General features: G+C 34.0%; 2 protein-coding genes across 2 annotated transcripts; both read right to left on the reverse strand.

Annotated features, from left to right (window-relative positions):
* Nucleotides 1–7,385: 7,385 nt before the first annotated feature.
* LOC134680833 (dynein light chain 2, cytoplasmic) lies at nucleotides 7,386–7,925 on the reverse strand. The gene has a single exon (XM_063540083.1). It carries the CDS (start codon nucleotides 7,917–7,919, stop codon nucleotides 7,650–7,652), a length of 270 nt encoding a protein of 89 aa, XP_063396153.1. The 5' UTR covers nucleotides 7,920–7,925; the 3' UTR covers nucleotides 7,386–7,649.
* Nucleotides 7,926–19,235: 11,310 nt separating this feature from the next.
* LOC134680834 (dynein light chain 2, cytoplasmic-like) lies at nucleotides 19,236–20,825 on the reverse strand. The gene is made up of 2 exons (XM_063540084.1): nucleotides 20,669–20,825; nucleotides 19,236–19,767 (listed from the first exon to the last, which is right to left on the reverse strand). The coding sequence occupies exons 1-2, from the start codon at nucleotides 20,775–20,777 to the stop codon at nucleotides 19,490–19,492; spliced, it is 387 nt and encodes a 128-aa protein (XP_063396154.1). The 5' UTR covers nucleotides 20,778–20,825; the 3' UTR covers nucleotides 19,236–19,489.
* Between the last annotated feature and the right edge of the window lie 5,126 nt (nucleotides 20,826–25,951).

Consider the following 25,951-nt stretch of genomic DNA (forward strand, 5'->3'; position numbering starts at 1 on the left):
AATTCGCTATTTAGCCGGCACTGATTAAAACTGTTCATTGATGTGATTAATAGAGAATAAAAAACTTCTCAATTATAATTTAAAACAATTTTATCACAATATCAAGCATTAAAAATATAGAACCATAACAAATAAAATATTGAAGATGTAAATAATTTATAACTTTATAATATCAATTAAAAGTATGAAAACACATTTATATGTACATTAATTTACTAAATATATCTTTTCTAAAATATTTATAAAAAAGTTAATGTCCAAATCTGTGTAAAATATCCTGCCATGCGATAGAAATAGTGATTTGTAAAACTACGTACATCATGAAAAAGACAATATTAAAGTCAGGAACTGTAATTCAGTGGTTGTCGTTTGTTTATGTGTTACATTTGTTTTTCGTTCATTTTTTTACATAAATAAGTTAATTAGTTTTCTCGTTTGAATTGTTTTACATTAATTGTCTTATCTGGGCCTATTATAGCTGACTATGCTGTATGGGCTTTGCTCATTGTTGCGGAAAGCCGTACGGTGACCTATATTTGTTATTGTTTGTGTCATTTTGGTCTGTTGTGGGTAGTTGTCTCATTGGCAATCATACCACATCTTCTTTTTTATATTTGCTACGAATTTCAAAATGACACATGATTTTACATTTGCAATTGTTACAAAACCATTTTTTTGCCTTTGAAATGTTTTTTAGTCTAGCACAAGAAAAATGTTACCGCCACTCCAAACATGAACTACTCATTACACTGGCTTCCTTTGAATCTGCATCATATGTGCAAATGTTGCATATGTAGATAGGGTTCTTTTTCGTCTCTTTATACATGTATACGCCCTTAATAGCTTCCCATATATCTTTTTGACAATACTTTTTGATTAAATCAATGTTCACAATTGAGTTCAAACAAGAGACAGTTAAAAGTTCAGGTCTTGCTTTAACTTGTTCTCTTAATTGAAATGTTGTTATTACCAGCATGTTTGGATAGAATCCAGAGGCAGAGACATATGTCTCTGCCAGAAGTAAGCTGTGTAAAAAAAAAAATCCATTTTTTCCGTTTTTTACTTTTAAATGGACTTAGATTTTCTGCCAGGAAGCAACACATTTACTCTGTGATTAATTTTTTTTAAAATTTAATGACTTTCTTATCTTATTTCTAATAAGTACGAAACTTGGACAGAAGCTTGTTTATGATCAAAAGTTAGTATCTAGAAGGAAATTTTGTTAATTAATATTTTGTACCTGTGTATCTATATTTTTCTTATACATGAACATTTTCTTCCAGTTAACATTACATACAGTCTGCAGTTAAAGTTTTTAAAACATTTATTAGATTCATAAACTATCATGGATATTCACCAAACTTCGACAGAAGGTTCTTACAATCAAAAGATAGTATCAAGAGGAACATTTTTTTTGTTTTTTCCTCGTTTTTGTTGAGCCTGCCATTTACAGCAAAAGAAGGCGAGGCACTGGGTTCCGCGAAAACCTTACATTTTTTTTCTAAATGAGAGTTATATTTTTATTTTTAGAATATATCTAATTTGAAAGTTAAAAGATTTTTTATTGTACTGTATTTTTAATGCTTGATATTGTGATAAAATGATTTTAAATTATTATTAAGCTTTTTTTATTCTCCACTAATCATATCAATGAACAGTTTTATTCCGTGCCGGCTAAATAGCAAATTTGCTATTTTGCCGGTGCCGGTCAAATAGCAAATTTGCTATTTAGCCGGTGCCGGTCAAATAGCCACTGCCTTGAGATAACTCTCCACAAGAGACCAATATGACACAGATATTAACAACTACAGGTTACCGTACGTCCTTCAACAACGAGCAAAGCCCATAACGCAAACTCAGCTTCAAAAGGCCCCGAACTGACAATGTAAAACAATTCAAACAAGAAAACAAGCGGCCTTTATTTATGTACAAAAAAAATAACGAAAAACAAATATGTAACACATAAACAAACAACAACCACTAAATTACAGGCTCCTTACTTGAATGTTCATAACATACTAAATGTATGTTCATATTGAAATTGATAGAAAACCAAAAAATGGCAATATTGGAAATAAAGGAGGAGGGATAAAAAAAAAAAAAAAGCATTTTCCTGTCCCTAATAACCTATGACTTATGATACTTTTGCTGAAATTCTCCAGTCATTCAATATTTTACAAAATTCTTCCAACAACACTACATACTTTAAACTACTTTCTGAATGCCCGCGACTTTTCGCGGGTGTGTTCTAGTGTATTTAAAATATAAAGGATGGATGGATTATTTAATCACAGTGTTGGGTGTCTTTTTACTCACCTATGAAAAATGGTTGCATAACTTGATACCTGCCGATGCTTATACATGTATAAATGGTGGTGACAATGGCAGAGGCGGATCCCAGGTGGAAGGGGTTCGACCACCCCCCCCCCCCCCCTTTCCCCTCCCTTTTTCGTGACGATCAGTTCATTTAAATGGAAGAATATAGTTGGAACATCCCCCCTTTTTTACTCTGGCTGGATCCGCCCATGAATGACATGAAGCACTTGCATACAGTATAATAATGCTTTTTATTATTTTGATTTTGAGGTCACAATGTAAAGGAATAAGATCATAGTTACTAAGAACAGACTATAATTTGTGCTGAAAAATGGTTTTTAAAAAATCCTCGCAAATTTGATTGAAACCTTACTTGGATGGTCACATACGATGAGAGTAAGATTTCTATTTATTTTGAGATCACAAAATCAAGATCATATAGTTAGTTTTTAAAATAAATCTAAGCTTGTTTACAAATGTAATACAGGTTCCTTACAGTAGTTAAATTGTTCTACTAGTCCTAAAGGAAAATCTATGAAATATTTGCCACTGGAAGAGAGACAGCATTCGGTCAATTGTTATTAAAAACGTATTTTGGAAGTGAAACAATTTGATTAAAAAGGAGGTACACCTTTGACCTGTATATTTTCCCTGAATAAAAGAAAAGGAGTATGATTGGGAAGACCCTTATATGAACAGGCAGTCGTCCGGTATCAGGTCCGTTCGCGCCCAATATACTTTCGCACCCTACACGTTCGCACCTCGCACGTTCGCACCCAAGGTCCGTTCGCACTCTACACGTTCGCGCCCAATTTTAATTCAAATTCCAGGTGAATAATTGGAAAATCGTGATTTTTGTTTTAATTGCTTTGATGTAAATACTTGGTATTTAGCTTGGTATGAGTAAAAGATTAAATATATTAAATGAAAAACACAAAAGATAATTGTTTTTAACAGCTTGGTCCCTTTGATCTGAAACAATTAAATAATAAAATATAGCAATACACTATAATATAAACCAAAACATGATAAAATTCATTCAACGCACACAAAAAACGTAGTCAGAATCTCACTTCATTTTGAAACAAGTCAATGAAACAAAGTTATAGGTAATACACTAAACAAAACATAATTTAGTGTTATTCAACACAAAATAAAACGTTGACAGAATCCCACTTTAATTAGAAAGGAATAATTTATTTTCTTTAACAATACACTCTCAAAAACATGATTAAGATTTATTCAACACATAAAAAATGCTGTCTCGATTTATTTTGAGACAATGAAATCAATTATACTTTTAAGAATACTACTTGCCAAAACTTGATTACAAAGTTATTAAACACAAAACCAATTAAAATTGGGCGCGAACATGTAGGGTCGTCCGGGCATAAGTTGTTAATTTCTGTGTCATTTTGGTTTCTTGTGGAGAGTTGTCTCATTGGCAACCATACCACATCTTTTTTTTTTTTTTATATCATACACTAACCTGAACAATTCAGTCCCTCCCCTTAATCGATCTATCCTAATGTCAGTTAAGCGGAATATAACGACTGAATTATTCGGGTTAATCATAGACAAACTGTCGTGCTTATTTAGTCAAGCCTACGAAAGCAAAATATAAGCGATCCCATTAGATCGTACTGTAAGATATGTGTATCAAAACTCAGCTTAGTGGTAGTCGTTGCCAATTTATAAATGTTATACAGTCACTAATATCACATGTAAATTCGCGTTTTTTTATCTGGACTGGACTGAACAGGCATCAAATATTTTCCGCTGGACGCTGAGCAACTAAAGTTCAATCAGCACTTCGCTGTGAATATAATGCTAATGGTTGTAATAAGAAAATAATAAATGTAAATCAATGATACACAAAAATGACGATGTGTTCCCTTTAGGTATATATATATATATATATAAAAGAAGATGTGGTATGATTGCCAATGAGACAACTGTCCACAAGAGATCAAAATGACACAGAAATTAAAAAAAATATAGGTCACCGTACGGCCTTAAACAATGAGCAAAGCCTATACCGCATAGTCAGCTATAAAAGGCCCCGAAATGACAATCTAAAACAATTCAAACGAGAAAATTAACGGCATAAATAATGTAGTCAGTTGCGGGAATTTCACGTTACATTGAAGACCTGTTGGTGACCTTCTGCTGTTGTTTTTTCTATGGTCGGGTTGTGGTCTCTTTGATACATTCCCCATTTCCATTCTCAATTTTAGTTGAACCGAATAATTTACAGTTGAAAATTAAATTGACCAAAATATTGGCGGATGATACGAAATGGTAAAATGTAAGGTTTTTGTAATTGTGGTGGCCGAGCAGAAAGGAAATTAAACAAATCTCAAAATTCTATGTTAACATCTTCGCTACGATGCTATCTAAAATGCAACTATCAAATGTATTTCAAATACAAGTAAATTTTTGTTTATCTCCAAATGACCTTTAGACTAAATATGAAAGTATGATATTTCTTTTACTTCCATGGGTCTGAGTCAAAACCAACAACAGCAACGTATAAAAAAAAATATACTTCCGTTTATTTTAGTCCTTCATGTGTGTTATGATTATACTTTTTATTTCAAAATAAATTATGGTTCTCGGTAACAAAAGTCTTAGCTTAGATCTAGAAGTATTGATAAATAAGAATCTGGCAGGATTTAAAAGATTTTTTCAAGTTGAGTATCTGAATGAGATGCACCCCATTTATATGTAATCTTCATCTTTTAAAGAAGATTTTATGCGGATCCAGGATATTGGAAAAGGTGTATAGGCAACGTTAGATGCTGAGCACGCAAAAAATCTTAGCACAAACTACATATGAAGCCCTCTTTAATTCGCATCTGTTGTATACTATAGAAGTATTGAACTGTATTTACGTGCAAATAAACTCTTATCACACATCATTTGTTTTTGATTCATACTGTTGGCAAGGTTATACTATCAATCATTAACACTATGTGTAAAACTTATTTATTTATATCTTGTTTATGTAAAGGAATGTGATTAATTCAGCCATCATTTTATCTTACATCCACAGCTTCTGATTGTTAATCAAATGTTTCTGCCTATCCTCGCGGCTGTATATGTTTGTCACAAAGCCAAATGAACCTGACTTGCTACGTCCACGGGCGGATTAACGTGACATTGATATAACAAGAAAGGTGTCTTGTCCTTTATACTTTCTATTTATAATTTGTTATGGGCGTTTTTTTCCTTATAAAGTTGTTAATCTACTTCAGAGTTCAGACTTTCGCCGATATTAGAGTGTAGAAAGAATATGCATTGACTTTTGGGTTTCACTTTAGTAAACGATAGTATTTTATTCGTTTTGATTTTCTGCTATTTGGTCGAGTTGCTATTTCTTTGTCATATTCCCCATTTCCATTCTCAATTTTATTGTTCATTGTACCTTTTGTACCATTATTTTATAGTTGCGTACTCTATATCTTGAGTTATATTATCCCAAAATTATGTTCGACTGGTCGATATTAAAAAGACTAGCAGAGTTGAATTAAAAAAAGGAAACTTTCAAAAACCCAGGAAGCTTTTTGAAAATTCTTGTCGTTGAGTTGCTGTCTCATTGAAGTATAATCCATATTTCATTTTATTAAAACATGTATAATGGGGTAATGAGATTTACAGTTTCTGTCCATACTTCAGGCTGGAATGGTTTGTCACAAAGCCAAATGAACTTGACTTGCTAAGTCAACGGGCGGATTAACGTGACATTGATATACCAAGAAAGGTGTCTTGTCCTTTATACTTTCTGTATTTGTTCTAGGCGGTTTTTTTTTTATAAAGTTGATTATTCACTTCAGAGTTTAGACTATCGCCGATATTAGAGTGTAAGATGAATTTGCCTAGTGTTTGCTTGCTGTAAACGATAATATTTTATTAGTTTTTGTTTGTTTGTTAATGCCTTTATTACTAGTATACAAGTATTTTATAGTTGATATAACAAAATTGAGAATGGAACAGTGATTTATAGAATAGTTTATCTCTAGTGTTTTCCTCTTATGTTGTTGCTCGGTAATATAAAGGCCGAAAGAGTTGAGACATAAAATAAATTAAAAAAAAACCAGCCGATAAAAGCTTGCATAAACCCACAACATGTGCATGTGGATTTTTGTCGAAAGCGAGACATTTACCGATCCTACATACCGCCATCGTCCGTCCACAAAAGCTTACTTTTGAAAAAATCACTTCACTAAAATATCCTGGATTTCTACCAAACTTGAAAGAGCTTGTTTATGACCAAAAGCTAGTTTTGTAAAAAACAATATTGCCTGTTTTTCAGTTTATTATAAAGTATCCAGTCTGCATTTATTCCTTTAAGATTAATTCATGAGCCATCCTGTATTTTTATCAAACTTGGACAGAAGCTTCTTACAATCAAAAGATAGTATCTATAGCTAGAGGAACATTTTAGATAATTTTTCTTCAGTTTTGTCGAGTGTACGACTTTTCTAAGTTCTATTTCATTAACTGTGAATCTGTTATGTGCATTTCCCTCTCACACTGAAAAGTAGGGGAGACAAAAGAACCCTAATAATTTTTCTTTGAAGATCAGGATCTTGTCATACATGATTAGTACTATTCTATCATTTATAATTGTATACTTTATGTTGTGTGAGAACTTTGAAATTATGGCATTTATTTGATAGTTATTTATATCAATCATTTTTATTATTTACAACCGAACAGATTTACCAGTACAAGTATCAATGGTGTTTAAAATTTCGTGTCGTTGGGTTGCTTTCTCATTCGCATATACTCAATTTACTCCTTAATAGCCTGTTTTGTGGTTGAGTCTATGCTCTTTGTTGAAGACCGTACTTTGACCTTTAATGGTATACTTTTACAAAGTGTTACTTGGATGCAGAGTAGTTTCATTGGAACTTATACCACAACTTCTTATATATATGTGTGGTTTGTTTACATATCATTTAACAACAGAATCGAAACAGTTATCCGGGGTTCTATAGATTATAGATAATTTCACCAACAAAGCCAAGATACATCACTTTGAGATAAAATATAAGGTAAGACAATATACTAACAATGTTTTATTATAAACACGTTAGCCATGTAACAATACAAGGTATAACAATAATAAATAGGTAACAATATGTTCATCTAAAATGTTCACATCATAAATTCACAGGCAATAATTTACCGCAATCGGCGATCACGTAGGTTAATAATATAACGCTGGCAGTGTTCATTTCGTTCCTCTGGTCGGGACCCGATGCGCGATATACTTCGTCCTATATAAAGATTACTGTGACTAGTACTTTATAAGTTAGTATACATCTCTAACCGGATTTGAAGAGCAGGATGGCGACTTGTCCTAAGTAAAAGTAGATGAAATGCTTGGTCTCGTGTGTTACGTAGCTACCAAAGTTACGTCCAACGATACAATGCCATGTTGGGTTGTATTTTTTGTCGAACTCTTTCTTGATGTATGCTGCAATATCTTTCTCGATGTTGTATTTCTCTAGAGCTTGTGTTGCACAGTCAACAGCATCCTGCTGCATGTCTTCTGACATGTCAGCATTCTTGATTACTGCTTTTCTTTCAGACATCTTGACCTAAAAGAGTATATTTAAAAAAATTAAAATAAATGGAATACTAGTAATAGATTTTTATTCAGAGATTTAATTACGTAATTGATGTAATAAATTGGCTATAATACATAAGACTTTACTCGGCAAGTTGATTGTGACTACCCATGGGTAAGACATCTATTGGTTTCAAACAAAATTTAATTTAAAAAGTGGTATATAAACTACGGATTTCATGTTCTAATTTTCTATACAGAATTCCTGAAAAGCCGAACTTGAATTTAAATGAATAACGAAATCCATTGAAATTGTTGTATAACCTCGCAGTGTCTTGGTTAACAATCCTGACTGACTACTTTTTTTTTTTTTTTTTTTTTTCTTTTTTTTTTTTATCTTTTTTTCCAAATAAGACCAACTTACTTGAAATTTCTTTTGTTAAAAAAACCCCAAATGTATCAATAAAAATAATTTACATCCACTGAGTATTTGGGAACCATTTAAAAAATAATCTACTTGAATCCTCGCTATGATGGTACACAAACATGTATAACAAAAACGGCTGCAATTTACGCATTACTATGCACTATAAATTGGCATTTGCAGGTCTTGTTTGAAACAAACAATAAAAATAATAAACAATGTTTACAGGCTATTTGCATATCAAGAAATATTCGTTCGCAGCTATTGCTCATTAAACCTCATCACGAGAGATTTCTTACCAGAACATTTATTCCAAAGTAAAAACGGAGGAATTTCCAGTTATTTACAGCAGTAAAAGATATATCACGAACGAAATAAAAGTATTTGAAAAAAAAATTGACATGATCACTGGCCTTTTTAATGATAAAAATAATAATAAGGGTCAACAAGCGACGTTAAACAGAGACAGTCTATAGAAAGACGATGCGTAAAAAAAGCACGCAAACTTCAATCATTATGAAGCGCGGACGTCTTGGAAAACACCCCTCAATTATTATGAAGCGCGGACGTATTTGAAAACACCATAAATTAAAACTATAGCAGAAAATGATGCTGTTACAGCTACATACTTTAAAATAATAAAGTTATAGTAAAGATTAAAGTACTACTTACAGTTAGTTTTTCTAAGGTCGTCTAGATGGTCTTCAGTCAAATAATAAATTTCAATTGCTGAAGCTTTCATGGATACGCAAACCTTTTACTTATGTTAGTAACCAATGCGTGCATTGCACTGGTCACAATATGATAGCTCTCTAGTTTAGTTTATCAACCCACAATTCCAACAACAGGAAACGTACAGTCTAATATTAGATCATTTTCGGTGTAACTGTGAGATTGCGGCATTTACTTCAAATACGAAAAATAGCTTTTCTAAAAAGCTGACGAAAGTCGGAAATGTGTTCATTCATTCAGAATACCCTTGTATATCAATTATAGTGGACTACAAAAGACTTGTACATTTTCTCAGATTAACTACTACTTTTTTTTGAGGGGGGGGGGGGGGGGGGGGTGTACTGGAAACGAACACAGTCAGGGACTCGGTAAGCAGATAAAAAAATCAGTATACGGATATGGATAGTAATTAAACTGCACATTGCCAGAAAACAAAGAAATATCGATGTCATCGTCAAATACGTTGATAAAGTAATACAAATAGACAGGTAATACTAAAAATAATATAAAAAAACAATTATTAACAAAATGTTAATCGGCTAACCGAGTCCATATGGAAACGGAGAGGTAATAAATGTCTATATAATTAACGATATTAATATGAATTCAATCTAATTTAAAACCGATCTCTCATCGCTCCTGTTTTCTGATATGTTACACTATTGTTTCAGGTAAGGGTGAGGATTGGTACCTATTAAAACGTTTCAACCCGCTACATTTGTTTGCACCTAACTGTCATGTCAGGTATCTGATGTTCAGTAGTTGTCATTTGTTGATGTGGTTCATAAGTGTTTCTCATTTCCCGTTTTGTGTATTGATTAGACTGTTGGTTTTAAACATATCATTTTGGGGCCCTTCAATATAGCTTGCTGTTTGGTGTGAGTCAAGTGTTGAAGACGGTGCTTTGACCTATAATGGTTTATTTTTATATATTATGAGTTGGATAAGAGAGTTGTCTCATTGGAACTCATTCGACATCTTCTTATATATTAGTATATAATGGTATGTCCATTGCACAGGACCGTATGTTTAACTTTATAAGTATTGTGTATGGGTGCTATAAACAGTTTCGTATAAAAAAAACTTGGGGTTATTCCCCGACTAAAAATAGACTTGGAGGAAAGTCCCTTTTTATCAACATAATTGGTAAAAAAGTATCATGTTTTTTATATTTGATTGTAAAAATAAGTTAATTAGCTTCAATTAAAACAGGTTGAATGATTAAGATAATTTTTAAAAATTAGATTAAATACACATGTTTTAAGGGGAGACGAACTGTAAACATCCTGTTTTTTTGGCAGTGAAAAGTGCAAAACTTATTTGCACCCACTGTAGCTCTTTTCGGAGCAGGCGAACGTAGCCTGAAGCATAAATTTTTAGAAAGACCAGGTAAAAACCTATGAAATTCATACAGTTTTGAATATGAAAAATGTGCATGTATCATGTCTGCATGGGTGTGCACATGGCCTGATTTCATGTTTTTTATGCATAGATTAGGCAATATTTTTCCCATTTTCTCTGGATAAAACTTTTTGGTACTATTAAAAGTACAATTTATTTTTATTTCATTATAAACTAGAGAAAATTCTGATTCTAATGATATCTAGTTTTATACAAGTATCTTCATTAACATTAACACCACTAAGGGTCAATTATAGATGATCCCTCAAAATATGACGTCATAGAAAAAAACTGTTGATTGCACCCTATATTTTGTTTGATTGCGTTGCTTTCTAAATACATTATGCATTCTTTCCTTTAAAATCGTGCATGCATATCATATTTCTTAAAATATGCTAGCATACATGTACAATTGTTTTTATCGTCTTCGATTAGTTTTGTTTTATTCTTATTCTTCTTATACCCTCTTTGGAGTTTTTTTAGTCTTCTATTCTCCTTCGTCATGCTATCTTGATCGGAAGAGCTAGACGACGTCCAACAAAAACCACACCCAGATCCCAGATAGATCTTAATTTGGGTTTGTAGATAAACCATTATAAAAATATTTGGGATAGTAATCAATTATACACACCACGTATGTCTATCTTAAACCAGGTGCTCCGCAGGGAGCAGCTTTATACGACCGTAGATCAAATTTTTTACATATGAGTTTCTGACACAAAACAAATGTCAAGATCTTAAATTACAAAATTATTGTGCAGTATTGTATTTTTAACCTGTATTATCTACGATCATACTGAGATGAGGTGAGCATCGTGTGACTTCAATTATTCCTCCTACAAGTATTCAAAGGTCTCGCTCGTGCAAAAGCGAGAAAGAGAAGGTGAGACAGGGACAGAATACATATTTCAGGAGAAAATTCGATAATTTAGTATTACTATAAGATATATACATAAAATGAACGTGTTCCACTATATATATCATTGAAGTTCAAACATCATCCAGTGTATGTCTTTTTTGTTTTTAATATTATTCTATCCAGTCGCAGACAATACATTGATAGACTCATTTGTGTTTCACGCCACTTTAAGCACTATTGTGCTATCAGGGGCAGATCCACTATTTGAAAAAAGGGGGGTGATCCCAACCAGGATGATGGGGTCGGGGTGAGTGGGTGTTCCAACCACATGTCCCTATTAAAATGCATTGATCGTCCATAAAAAGGGGGTTCCTGTCCCCAGCTTGAAGCATATCAGTAACACCAGCAGTTTATCTGATATGCTTCAAAATCTGAAATGGCAAACCCTACAAGAACGAAGGCTTAAAACCAGATTACAAATGTTCCACAAAGTAATAAATATAGTTGTCTGTAGAAGTTTTGTTTGAAATTTCAGGTGGAAGTTTATTCCAGTCTTTGATTGTTTGGCTGAAGAATGAGAATTTAAAACTGTCTTTATTGCATTGGAGCTGTCTGAATGTTAATTTATGAGTAGATCTTGTTTTGGACGCTTTTTATCAGAATATCTTTAGATGGTATTGTATTAGGATGCACTTACCCATGAAGTACTCATTAAAACCTTTTCTCACTTAAACAAAATGTACCTATTGTTTTTATCTTAATTTGAAATTAAAATAAACCAGATGCTCCGCAGGGCGTAGCTTTATACGACCGCAGAGGTTGAACCCTGAACGGTTGGGGCAAGTATGGACACAACATTCAAGCTGGATTCAGCTCTAAATTTGGATTGTGATTAAATAGTTGACACAGCATAGGTTTCTGACACAGAATGAATGTGTTCTAATGAACTTAAAATTTTTGTTTTCTCTTAGAGCAATTCACTATGCTGTTGAATATTAATCCTCTCAAAAAAATGTTTGAAGAAATTTTCTTTTTATTTATGAAATTTCAAATGAGAAAAATTGAACCCAATTTTTTAATCACATCCCCCTTTCCCTTATTCCAAAACTAATCTCAATTAAAATATTTTAATGGAGTTTGCAACAATAACTACATCATAAAATATTAAGATGTAAAAAAAATGCTTGTTATCACTGAATGGTAAAGATCATTTAAATTTATCAGTTGGTAGTAAAAAGTGAATATACATTGTATATTGTATATAACAAAGATTTAAGTTGATTCTTGACAAAGAAAGATAACTCCAATTAAAAAAATTTCTTGCAATAAGATATTTCTTGCTTACTATTCTAGACAAAGAAAGATAACGGGATCAAAAAAGAAGAATCTACATACACAGTTAGATTTGGCATATCAACGAACCCCATTTATTCAATTTTTGATGAAATCAAATAAAGTTTAATTTTGGACCCAAATTTGGACCAACTTGAAAACTGGGCCAATAATCAATAATCTAAGTACATTTTTAGATTCAACATATCAAAGAACCCAACCGATTCATTTTTTGTCAAAATCAAACTAAGTTTAATTTTGGACCCTTTGGACCTTAATGCAGACCAATTTGAAAACATGACTAAAAGTTAAGAATCTACATACACAGTTAGATTTGGCATATCAAAGAACCCCAATTATTCAATTTTGATGAAATCAAACAAAGTTTAATTTTGGACCCTTTGGGCCCCTTTTTCCTAAACTGTTGGGACCAAAACTCCCAAAATCAATACCAACCTTCCTTTTATGGTCATAAACCTTGTGTTTAAATTTCATAGATTTCTATTTACTTATACTAACGTTATGGTGCGAAAACCAAGAAAAATGCTTATTTGGGTCCCTTTTTGGCCCCTAATTTCTTAACTGTTGGGACCTAAACTCCCAAAATCAATACCAACCTTCCTTTTGTGGTCATAAACATTGTGTTTAAATTTCATTGACTTCTATTTATTTAAACCAAAGCTATTGTGCGAAAACCAAGAATAATGCTTATTTGGGCCCCTAATTCCTAAACTGTTGAAACCAAAACTCCCAAAATCAATCCCAAGCTTTCTTTTGTGGTCATAAACCTTGTGTCAAAATTTCATAGATTTCTATTAACTTAAACTAAAGTTATAGTGCGAAAACCAAGAAAATGCTTATTTGGGCCCTTTTTGGCCCCTAATTCCTAAAATGTTGGGACCAAAACTTCCAAAATCAATACCAACCTTCCTTTTATGGTCATATACCTTGTGTTAAAATTTCATAGATTTCTATTCACTTTTACTAAAGTTAGAGTGCGAAAACTAAAAGTATTCGGACGCCGACAACGACGCAGACGCAGACGACGCCAACGTGATAGCAATATACGACGAAAAATTTTTCAAAATTTGTGGTCGTATAAAAATGTAAAAATTAAAAGTTCAATAAAAATTGAAATTAATTTTTAAAAAGGCAACCTCAATAAGGCATGCACGAGAATGTTATCTTCAAAATGTTGATGGTTTTCTGTAACTCAAGAAGAAGCTCTGTATCATATTTCGTGGAGATCGGTTTTCATTTATGGAGGATGCTATATGGGGGTCTTTCATAAAAAGTGTTGTTGCCTGAAGTAACCAAAAACCAGAAGACATATTAAGTCCATGTTTTATTAAGGGGAAACCAGGAAGTCGAATATTTGAAATGAAATCTGCAGGTGCAGAACTTCACACCCTGAAGAAAAATATGTGTAATGATGCTTGAATTCTGTGTGGCAGTTGTAGGTAAACATGATGCATGACATCCAAATTGATCCCTATATGTGGATAGTGATAGACTTTTATGCAACTAAATAATTTGTAAGATCATTTACTAGATGTTTGGTAAACATCAAGAGATCTGTTTAAGGTAACACGATACCGAATGACGTTACGCCACGAGTTATCGTTCCTTACGTTATCGAATAACGTTCGCACACAAAGAGATTTTTGGTGACTATGTGACATTTTTAACGGAAACTTTTTCTAGGTGCAGAGTGCCAAGAGTTTTGATGCAATATGTAAGAGTTAACTTATTTGACATAGATTGCTTTATCGTTTTCCGGCAATTCTTTTGCTCATTGTTAACCTTTAAAAATGTATTACTTTACTTTTAAATATCCTGTTTCTTGAATATTTAAGCATCTGCACAATTTAACTACATATGTTCTTATCCATAAAAGACTGAGTTTTGTCACTTTATTTTATTCTTGGTTTATTTTTGCAATAAATACTTTTTCATGATGCACGCAGTATCCCCATGAAATTTTCTTTTGAACGTAGAATTCTAATCTATAGAAACTTAGGATGATGTGTAAAAAAACAGGAATTGTACAACTATTAATTCGTGTTAAAATGGTCGTTAAAAACATCGCTCTTGCAAAATAAAAAGGTTATCTGACATCTGGATGAGAATTCGAATAGAATTAGACGATAAAAAACCAAACATTGTACAATCAAGACTTTGAAACTCATACAGAAAATAGTTTGTTAGTATGGAATGTAAAAAAGTGGTTTAAATTTGTTATTTTGCCGAAAAACTTTCCCTGTGTTCCAAGTATAAACAGTCTCTGAAATTCATTGGTCTGTAGAGAGTAAATCCGATATAGTTTCTGAAACATTTATAAATGAAGTGCTAGCTTCGTAAATAGACCAAATCTACATGGAATAGACAGCAAATTCGGAATGAGGCCTGAGAAAGTTAACGAAGTCGAAGACTGAGAAATACAAGAGAACTTATTCGGCAAAAATGAAATTAAAATCAATTCAGGTCCAGTTAAAGTCTGATTAAAAGCAGCCCCATGTATCCACTTGCGTATATGAACGCAAGTTGATAGTCAGGACTGGCTGTAGTCAGATTGGATCCGTGCCATTGTTTTCTTTCGAAATTTACAAGCATACGACTGACTAACTTTTTATTCAAACGACAGAAAGAGTCTTGTTCCGTAGTGAGTACAAATACATTTTATTTTTCTGACAATATACATAATTTTTATATTTTGTTTTTATTCTACGAATTACACCCCAAGGGTGACAAGGGAATAGAAATTGGCACTTGGGATTCTTTTGACCGACAGTAAAATGCTTCCAAAGTGAGGCGTCCATTTGGCTGTGCGGGATGTATCAACTTTGCAGCCACATCCGGTCAGAATGGGGAAATTAAATCCGATGCCTCGAATAAAGAGAGTGCTATGCTCTTTGAAAATCAAAAATCTTTGCAACAACTCTTTGAGTGGTCGATCTGTATGTGGCCTGTTGCAAGATAAAGTTTCTGTCCCTATCCAATATACCCTCATTTTCAAGTGCCCTTCCAAATTTACTCAACCATAATCCCGGAACGCCTCTATTACATAACCTACCAATTGTATTTATTATTTTGTTCTCGCCCATACATGTAACATGCATGGTCTATTTGTCACTGGACGTAAAGCCAATCAATCCTACAATTTACAATCATCACTTGCAACTTTAGTTGTTAAAATTCAAATCATTGCCTCTATTTTTTTCTTTTAAAAAGAAATCGACAAAGTTAACGAACATTTACGCAAAAAGAAATATCTACGTTACCGCTTGCTCATTATGGAAGTGGGATAACATAAGACAAGAAAAAGTACAAGTATAGATAAAGCAAACAATTATATGGAACATTTTATTTGTACAACACCGTACATTGACCTATGGTTTATTTTTTTAAACTGTTATTTGAATGGAGAGTTGTCTCATTGTCGGCTCACACCACATCTTCCTATATCTACTTAACGACATCAAAACATCAAAGTATTTGTAGTATAAGTATCACACTAACATGTCAGTCTCTAGTACATATTTGTTTAAGTCTTAAAACTTTTATTCTTCGGTAGAAAATTCAAACCATAAAGAAATAAGGTTGTGCGGTAAAATTGCCAATTTATCAACTTTCCACCAAAGACAAAAATGACGGAAATGTTAGTTTGCTTACATTGCTACTTCATTTTAAAACTCCAAAAAACTATTCCATTATACGAACTAGATATTCAAATATTTTTTTGTCACCAAAATCCTAATAGGCACGTATCATCATATTGTGTCACTTGTTTTTGTTCAACCGTCAATCCCGCACTTGGTATATATACATATATAGGGTGTATACGGATAACTATTTACGTAGCACTACAGTCTTTTTGATTCGGGTTTAAATTATGTACATGGTGTAACAACTTATATTAAAGCTGCGCATATCTTCTGGATTATCTTTATTTTTTGTTCATGACAGGTTGCTTGATTAGGCATTTTGATAGAATATAAAGGAACGCAGAGTTCAGACTCCGGCTTCCATCTCATAAATGTGGAATTTCAAGCTGGAACCTTTCTATTTCGTTTGTTTTACTTATAAAGAATGTATGTATGTACTCGAGATTCCGCCAATCTAGACGCACCCCTTGATTGATTGCAAGGGTACAGCGGATCCATGTACACTCCCTAAGGATTAATGGAGATGTGTCCTTTACAATATTATCCTACCACCAGAACAATCCCCACCCAACACCACCTAAGGGAGCGTGTAGGACACCGGGAAGTCTGTTATTATGGTGGAGGAAGCCGAAGTACTCGGAGAGAACCACCGGGCCACTCGGTGGAAACAGACAAACCAGAGAGATATCAGAAGATTGATCTCCAGGTCAAAGTAGGGGACAACTTTGACCAACCGAGGCCCCCAAAGTACCCATTCTAGTTTAAACTCCGGTCTGGGTACCAGAGATGTGTGTGAGAGGGTGAAAATTCCCCTTCTGATGTACTGATATTTTTAGCACCCCGAGTGAGAATCGAACTCGGGACCTTCAGCACTGTAACCATCGGTCTTAACCACTAGACCACGAACTCGCATATCTGATCTCAAGATTTGTTTTGTAAATAATTTTCCACAAATGACAAATATTTTGTGAAATGTTGCGTACAGTTTAATTGCCAATGTTTGTCTTGCTTGCTGAGCAACCAACTGACACATTTACCACACGCAGAGTACGCTATACTTATGTATTTAGCAAATTAAGAATATGATCGAGTTCTGAAATTTTCTTTGAGTTTTATTATTTTATTTTTTAGAATGTGTATTTTTTAGGATCATAATTTTCACAACTAACAGAATGTTCAACCTTTTTTGACTGGTGCATCAAATGTGTCTTTAATAAACAACTGTTTTCAAAATTGTATTGTATCGTCCCCAACATGCATGAACTATTTGCCACTGAACGTTAAACAACCATCAAAAACCGAGCAATTATAAAACTGTTAACTGGATCAAATTTGTAAAGTACTCTTTTTCTGCATGGATGAAGCGATGACACCACCATCAGTGTCTTAAAGGATGGAGTTAAAAACTCAGTTATTCAAATGAATCACCGTCAAATTTCTCATGTTATTTCCACGTGAGCTTTACAAAAATATGAAGGTCAGATTTTTCATGATTTTAATTAAATTTTAGAATTAAGATGTTATTTGAATAATCTTTTTTTTTAAAAATACGTGAATTTAACGTGTATCTACTTCCGGTGATTTATTCATGAACTAGTATATTATAAGATTTACGTGGAACCAACCAGTTCAAGCAAGTTTGAAATATATATAAAAAAGAAGATGTGGTATGACTGCCAATGAGACAACACTCCCAAGAGACCTAAATGACACAAAAATTAACAACTATAGGTCATCGTACGGCCTTTAATAATGAGAAAAGCCCATACCGCATAGTCATCTATAAAAGGCCCCAAAATGACAATGTAAAACAATTCAAACGAGAAAACTAACGGCCTTATTTATATAAAACTATGAACGAAAAACAAATATGTAACACATAAACTAGGTTGGTCTTCTCCGTAAAACATTCAGTATGCCTTCGGAATATACAATTAATAACCAAGAATTTCAATAACGGCCGGGAAACAGACATAAACAAACCACACCCACTGAAATACAATATGCTCGTTTGGTGTGAAAATCAGACAATTCATTTGAGTGAAATTTCTATGAGCGGGACGAAATATTTCATATTGCATTACTAGGAAATTTACGACACCCGACAGGGGAAATGAAAATAAAATAATCACCGTTCAGATTCCGACACATATTTTGTTTTCCATTTCTCTGAGTAGGAATAACGTTACATTCTGTATTTAATAACGTCACACGTTTTCGGCCAAATTCTAAGGGTATCAATCAACTTTGAAGTCATTTATCTCAAAAACAAGGATGGTGACATATAAGTTTCTATACGTGTATGGATTCAGTATTCAATCCTGGATATTATGTTAGTTTTTTGTTTTTCTCCGTATATCAGAACATAGCCATCCATTGGAAAATATAAAAAAGTAAGCCGAAAAATAGCCATTTTCCCTATATACCTAAGTAAATTTGTCGCCAAAATTGACGTTTTCTTATGAAAATTCCAAGAAAACAAAAATGGTGACCCCCATTTTTTATTACATATTCCGATGTAACTCGATTCAAAGAACACGTGTGCCAAAAAGTTTGGAAATCGGGAGATATGCCATTCGGTATCGTGTTACCTTAAGGTATCACACAGTTTGATTACTATACTACTCATTGTTGGAAACTACAGATAAAGACCTTTTTACAATTATACCATACACCATTTCTTTACCAAGTTGTAAAATATAGAAGATAATATTAACTTTACAGCTCCAAATGGTTTTACACTAACCATTTTTGGTGCCCTTTACAGCTTGTTGTTTGGTGTGAGCCAAGGCTAAGTGTTGAAGATCAGACTTTGACCTATAACGGTTAACGTTTACACATTGTGACCTGTATGTAGAGTTGTTGTCTTATTGTAATTCATACCACATCAATTTTATATCTATCAAACCAAGTACCAAAGAGACAAAATGAACTCTTCATTACTTTATGATGTGGAAACAGAGCACTCAAAATACAAAACATCAAAATATTTATACAATAACACTATCTTTCTGTGTATAAAATAAATAACAAATAACAAAATATGATGTAAAACAATGCTGTCAAAGGTCAATAATGATGTCACAGCCTACAGAAAACATAAGCGTCTCATGATCACAATAATGGCAGTAAATTTTGGTTCCCATTGTTCGTGTTTCCTCGGTCTGTAATGCTGAGTATTTCTAACCGGATTTGAAGAGCAAGATGGCGACTTGTCCCAAGTAAAAGTAGATGAAATGCTTGGTCTCGTGTGTTACGTAGCTTCCAAAGTTACGTCCAACGATACAATGCCATGTTGGGTTGTATTTTTTGTCGAACTCTTTCTTGATGTATGCTGCAATATCTTTCTCGATGTTGTATTTCTCTAGAGCTTGTGTTGCACAGTCAACAGCATCCTGCTGCATGTCTTCTGACATGTCAGCATTCTTGATTACAGCTTTTCTTTCAGACATTTTGACACCTGGAAAACAAAATAAACAAATATTTATTGAACTGAATGTACCAATAATGAAGAATTTTGTATTTATCAATAATTAACCTGCAGGTGGTTATAGTTAAATTAGTACAATCTATTAAGAATAATTTTTTCAAAGTGTTCATGCTTGAACATGTGTTATGTGATCATGATGTTTTGCAGAAATAAATGATTTTTTTTCTCCATTTTTTGTTCGTGAATAAATAACTAATTTTTCTGTGTCAATCAGTTCTTCCCACTTCTTTACAAACTCATATGTATCTGCAAATTCTTAAAACACCTCAGTGCGAAGCCACACATCAGTTCGGCGCCTCCTTCCATTTCAGGAAAATGTGAGGCGCAATGCCAACAGAAAAGTGTTTGTTGCACATGTATGACTTCAAAGTTTGAAGTGGCGCAGATTTCCTCACAATAAGGTGATGTTTGTTGGTTGCTTCATGTCCAGTGGCAAATATTTCATGCATGTTCAAGACTTGTACTATATACAACACGGACATTTGATGCAGGACACAATGATTGTTTACTTGTCAATGTACTGTGCCAATCTATAGCATAGTTTGTATGTTAAATATTTGAAACGTCACACGAGACTCAGAGGAGTGTCTTATTTGCGATGGGGAGAAATTAAATAATGGGGGGAATTTATTTTTTCAAGAGGTGTTTCGATAACAGGAAGTTTCACTTTTTTCACGGAATGTTTCAATGTGGATATATACAGACGTAGGACAAAACAGCTGCTGAGACTGAGTGTGACAAACTTGTATCTTTTCGCCGGGTTGAGCAGACGAAGGATGTAGATCAGGTGTATTGCCCGCCTACTACAGAAGTTTAGCATACTAATCAAGTCTAATATTTTTAAAAAATGAAGTAAATAGTAAATACTTACTTGTTCTTGTTTGTAAACAGGTGGAGACTTTACTGTCAGATGTAGAATGATGTATTTTACATAGCAACTCACAGATTTTGTTTTTCGTAGAAGATATCTTAATTTTCATTGGTCATTTTGTTTCGTTCTTGAGTCCAGTCTATCATCCCAGCATTCCGTTTAAGCGGATATCCATATTAAATTTAAATTTGTAACGGTACAATAAGGGATATTATCCGGTTTTCCGCCTTCAGAACTGCTACAAAACGGAAAGAAACTTTTGTTTGCATAATTAATAAACGTAGGTGAAAACTTTCAAATTAGATGGAATTTGGCCGGGTGCCCTCACGTTACCGATCCAATTTAAAATTTAAAAATAGAAGATAAGTAAACTGAGATTTTCGTCTATTTCTGAGAGTCGGCCGTACCAACAAGCCTTTCTAATAACAAATTTAGACAGGTATTTTGAGAATTAACTATCAAGATGTGAAAAGGTAGTAAACATGTTTCAAGAACGGTGATTTTTAATTTCAAGTTTGGTTAATGACAAAAAAAATCATTGGTAGTGACTATTCACACGCGGCCGAGCTGAGACTGAGGGTCCCACTGACTGACCTAATGGGACCATCTCCAGTCATGCCAGTTCGATGATTCTCTATATAATCAATCAAATTTTCCCTTCAGAATGGGGGTTCGGATCCCTCAGGGCGGGCGTATGACATTTTCGCCAATTATTTAAATTTTCATTCTTTGATTTTATAAATGATTCCGATTTTATATTTGCTCCTTATTGCATTTACAGAAAAACATAGGTGAGTAAATACGGGCCATAATGATCGTGAGAAAGGTTAAGGTATCATGGCTTATTTTTTCTACACACCTCAACCTTGAATGTCTTTGCAATGATATGTCTGCAATATTTATAGATGCAGGCGCGGATCCAGAGGGGGGGGGGGGGGGGGGGTTCCGGGGGGTTGGAATTACCCCCTTTTTTGGACGATCAATGCATTTGAATGGGGAAATGTAGTTGGAACTCTCCCCTTTGTCCTGGGTTAGGACCCCCTTTTTAAAATGGCTGGATCCTCCCCTGAGATGGAACTTTTAAGTGCTGTCCGAAATACTTTTATCAGTTACATATTTTACACGGACGTAAAATTGGAAACTTTGTACCTCTAATTTACACCCTCTTATATACCAGCGAAAGATGAACAGTGTTACGAAGTGATATGGAAAATAATTTTCGATCTCTGCCGTCAAAAATAACTTTCGTTTGTGGCCGAGGTTATGCATATTGAGTTTGGATAAGCAATGTTATGGAAAGCCACAGTGAACCCCCCGATTATTATTATTTTCCCCATTAGAAATGCATTAAAAAGAATTATTCGGCGCACTTCAAATTCCCGCCCGCAAATTATCATTTTTCCCGCCCGAAGTTTTTTATCAATCCCGCCCGCAGATTATTATCATTCCCGACCGCAAATCATTATTATTCCAGCCCGCATATTCATATTTCCCTATTCTTTTTGCGGCGGTCGCCGTTTTATTTTCACAAAGCCGACAGATTATTATTACACAAACCCCGCCTTTTTACACAAGACCGAAAGATTATTTCAACACATATGTAGAATAGATTGTTGTCGTTTTCATCTGGCTCAGAATTAGAGCTGGTGAAGGAAAATTAAGCCCTGTTGGGCTGAGCACAGAGTATAAAGACAAATTAAGTGACATTGGTAAATGGCTATCCCAATTGATTGACAATTCCTAACATTTGTACAACTGGCTAACGGTGGAGGTCTATGATGATCAATGAAAAAAAACACCATTCACCTGTAATTTACCTGTAATTTAACACAAACGGATTGATTGATAAGTGTTTAACGCCACTTTCAGCACTATTGTGCCTCTCCGTGGCGGTCAGTTTTTATTAGTGGAAGAAGCTGAACAGAAACACCGACCTTCGTTAGTCTCGTTGCACCAGAGTTATCGTTCTTACTGTGAACAATAACTCTACATATGTATAACCGGAAGTTTTCCGTGTTATAGTGATGCAAAGACGGAATACCAATACTTTAATATTTATTAGCAAGGTCCGGACAGTACCAGACCTAAGACCTAAACTGACTACAAAATGACATACAAAAGCATATATAAAAACAGTTTCTATAGCAAAGAATTAGTGTCCAACGGATTAACTTGTCATGGTCAGAGTGATTTCCATCACGACAAACATATATTTAACAATAGAATTAATTACACACAAAGAAATATAAAAGGTTAGATAGACGGATTAACAAATTGTCACTTTAGCACTTAAAATATAATGTCTGATCTTAATTTATTTGTAATCGCAAATAGTCCAAATCTTCCTGGTTATATTCGCCACTACTCCACCTAAACTCGGTCTCCGAGTTTGCCGAATGAATTTTGTTATCGTCGTGGGTATCCTCCTCCTCGCCGATGACGTTGCTGCGAATTGCCACGCGAGCAAATTGCATAGGTCGAAAGCGCACCTCGGTTTGAATGTTTTGTATCTAGATGTTGAATCTCGTGTCTACTGTTTACGTTCTCTTCCCTCAGTCTCTGCATTTCGTCTTCCATATCATTTAAGATGCGATTGTAGTGCATGTCAGTATTTTTAAACTCCATTGTTAAGCGTTGTCTGGCGTTGGTTAAATTACGGTTTTCCTCTTTCAAACGCACTATTTCTATTTCAAATTTTTTAGTTCCACTTGCATGTTCAGCTAACTCCCGCTCGATCGTTTGTATTAACCGAACATGTTTTAAACGTTCCAAATTTAAATTGTCCAAACTGTTCCTTAACATCACGTTTTCTTGTATTACTGTATCTAATTTAGAATTTTCACACTTCAGCACAGCGATTTCTTTGATGAAGTTTCGGTTAGACTCTTTCAACTTGTTAATGTGTTGTTTCGCGGATTCGTCCTGTATGGAGCACGTAAAAGCGGAGAGTTCCTTGTCCTCAAGTCCTTGAAACGGAAATTGAGACATTTGCTTCTTCTCAATAAACGTTCTCATACGGTCACTATCTCTCTGAATTTTGGATTTCGACTTTGATTTCTTCTTCGGGTTTGGGTTTTCACATGACTTAACGTGAAAACTACACATACGGGCAAAATGTCCATGATGTCTGCACTTGTAACAATAAGCGTTAGCTGCATAACACCGATGGTATGTGAAAACATTCAATGTCTTACCGCAATATTTGCACAGAAAGTCCAAACAGGTATCTGCTTTTCTCATCGGAAACGGATGTCCATTTCTGCAAGGCTGGTAATTCCAGGTTCCTTCCATAGTGTTGTTTCTGAAGGTATTCATTTACTAGTTTGGGGGGAACTAGCTCAAGATCGTGCCCGGGTCCTCCACCAATATATAACCGGAAGTTTTCCGTGTTATAGTAATGCAAAGACGGAATACCAATACTTTAATATTTATTAGCAAGGTCCGGACAGTACCAGACCTAAGACCTAAACTGACTACAAAATGACATACAAAAGCATATATAAAAACAGTTTCTATAGCAAAGAATTAGTGTCCAACGGATTAACTTGTCATGGTCAGAGTGATTTCCATCACGACAAACATATATTTAACAATAGAATTAATTACACACAAAGAAATATAAAAGGTTAGATAGACGGATTAACAAATTGTCACTTTAGCACTTAAAATATAATGTCTGATCTTAATTTATTTGTAATCGCAAATAGTCCAAATCTTCCTGGTTATATATGCATATGGAGCGTATGGATAATCGACACTAACCTTCGGAGGGAAAGCTGACAATCCTAGTCAATGAAGTTTTATGTCGAGCACCTCTGCCATCTGCTTATTGCGGGATTTTAACTCACAACCTCAGTATTGACTGGGCTACTGATACAGTAGTTAACCACTAGATCACTTTTTCCCACAGTCCCCCCCCCCCCCTGTTTAGTATCGAATCATTTGTTTTTCATTATATTTTTCTCTATTAATTATGTGTGTGCCATTCTTTACTTTTCTTTGAAGTTTCTTCAAGGCATTGTATTGTTTAAATTTGTTAATTAATTTATCTATTTATAAGAAAACATTGTAGAATTTCTGCAGTTGAGAACAACCTATGTTGACTTATATTACTTCAAGATATGCTGTGGCCATACTCTGGAATGAGCGACAAGTGATATTCACAACCAACTGAGTTTAACCCGTTCTAAAGTATGACAAATAACTGGAATGATAGCTTTCACAGACTTGGCTCCTACAGATTTTTAGTGCTAACATTTTAAAGTGAATTTTATCCTTTTAGTTTATTCCTAATGTGTGACGATGTGTTGCATTTTTTTTAATTCATATAATCAATATTTCACGTGATTTTTGTTTGCCTTGTTCAGGTGTATGCGCTTATGTTGAGGAACTTACTTTATGAAGACCTATAGTTTCTTAAATCCGCTTCATTTTAGTCTATGGCGGATAGTTGTCTCATTCACATTATACCACATCGTCTTTATATGTTACCTTACTTTCCTATAGGTAAGGGAAGGTTGAGCGCTTCTTATGTCTATTCCCACCACATTCTGTATGAACTCGATCGTCTTAAGCTAGGGACTGTTTATCAAGTGTTTTATTCTATATCAAATTTGTTTTTGTTTAACATTATAAGCATGCAATATACCGTTGGTTTTCTGTGTCTTCTGTTTCATATTTGTTCTTCTGAGCCTTTTATAGTGTGCGACATGAGTATTTTGCTTTAGGAAAACTCGGTTAGAAATGGTTATATCTATAAAGAACATAATTATAGCGAAATAGATAGACAAATTTTAGCGCATTGAAAATAAAAATTAAGGTTATGTTTTTACGCAAGGCTGGCTGTGATTGATATTTTAGTCTGTGAGAATATAGCTTTCAAAACAGCAAGTACTCCAAGATCGATACTTTGTGTATTTTGTTAATTTGTTATTTTCCTTTTTGCATCGTGCGGATTTGATATAACAAGCAATTCCAACTGATCTCAGAATAGTTTTTTTTTATGTTGTATGGTCAAGGTAAGGGAAGCGTTGAGCGCCCAGTGATATGTAGAACCCCGTGTATTATGTATGTGCATGCATGCCTGTCACACGCCAAGAACCTGTAATTCAGCGATTGTCGTTATTGTCTGTCTGTCATATTTATTTTATGAAACTTTGACTATAAGGTACGAATTTTGCTCATGTTGAAGGACATACGTAACGATGACCTATATTTGCTGACATTCGCTTCAAGGTAGAATTTGGTGGATAGTTGTCTCATTGCCTTATACCACATCGTCTC

The sequence above is a fragment of the Mytilus trossulus genome, chromosome 8 (genome assembly GCF_036588685.1).
Source record: "Mytilus trossulus isolate FHL-02 chromosome 8, PNRI_Mtr1.1.1.hap1, whole genome shotgun sequence".
Lineage (NCBI taxonomy): Eukaryota > Metazoa > Mollusca > Bivalvia > Mytilida > Mytilidae > Mytilus > Mytilus trossulus.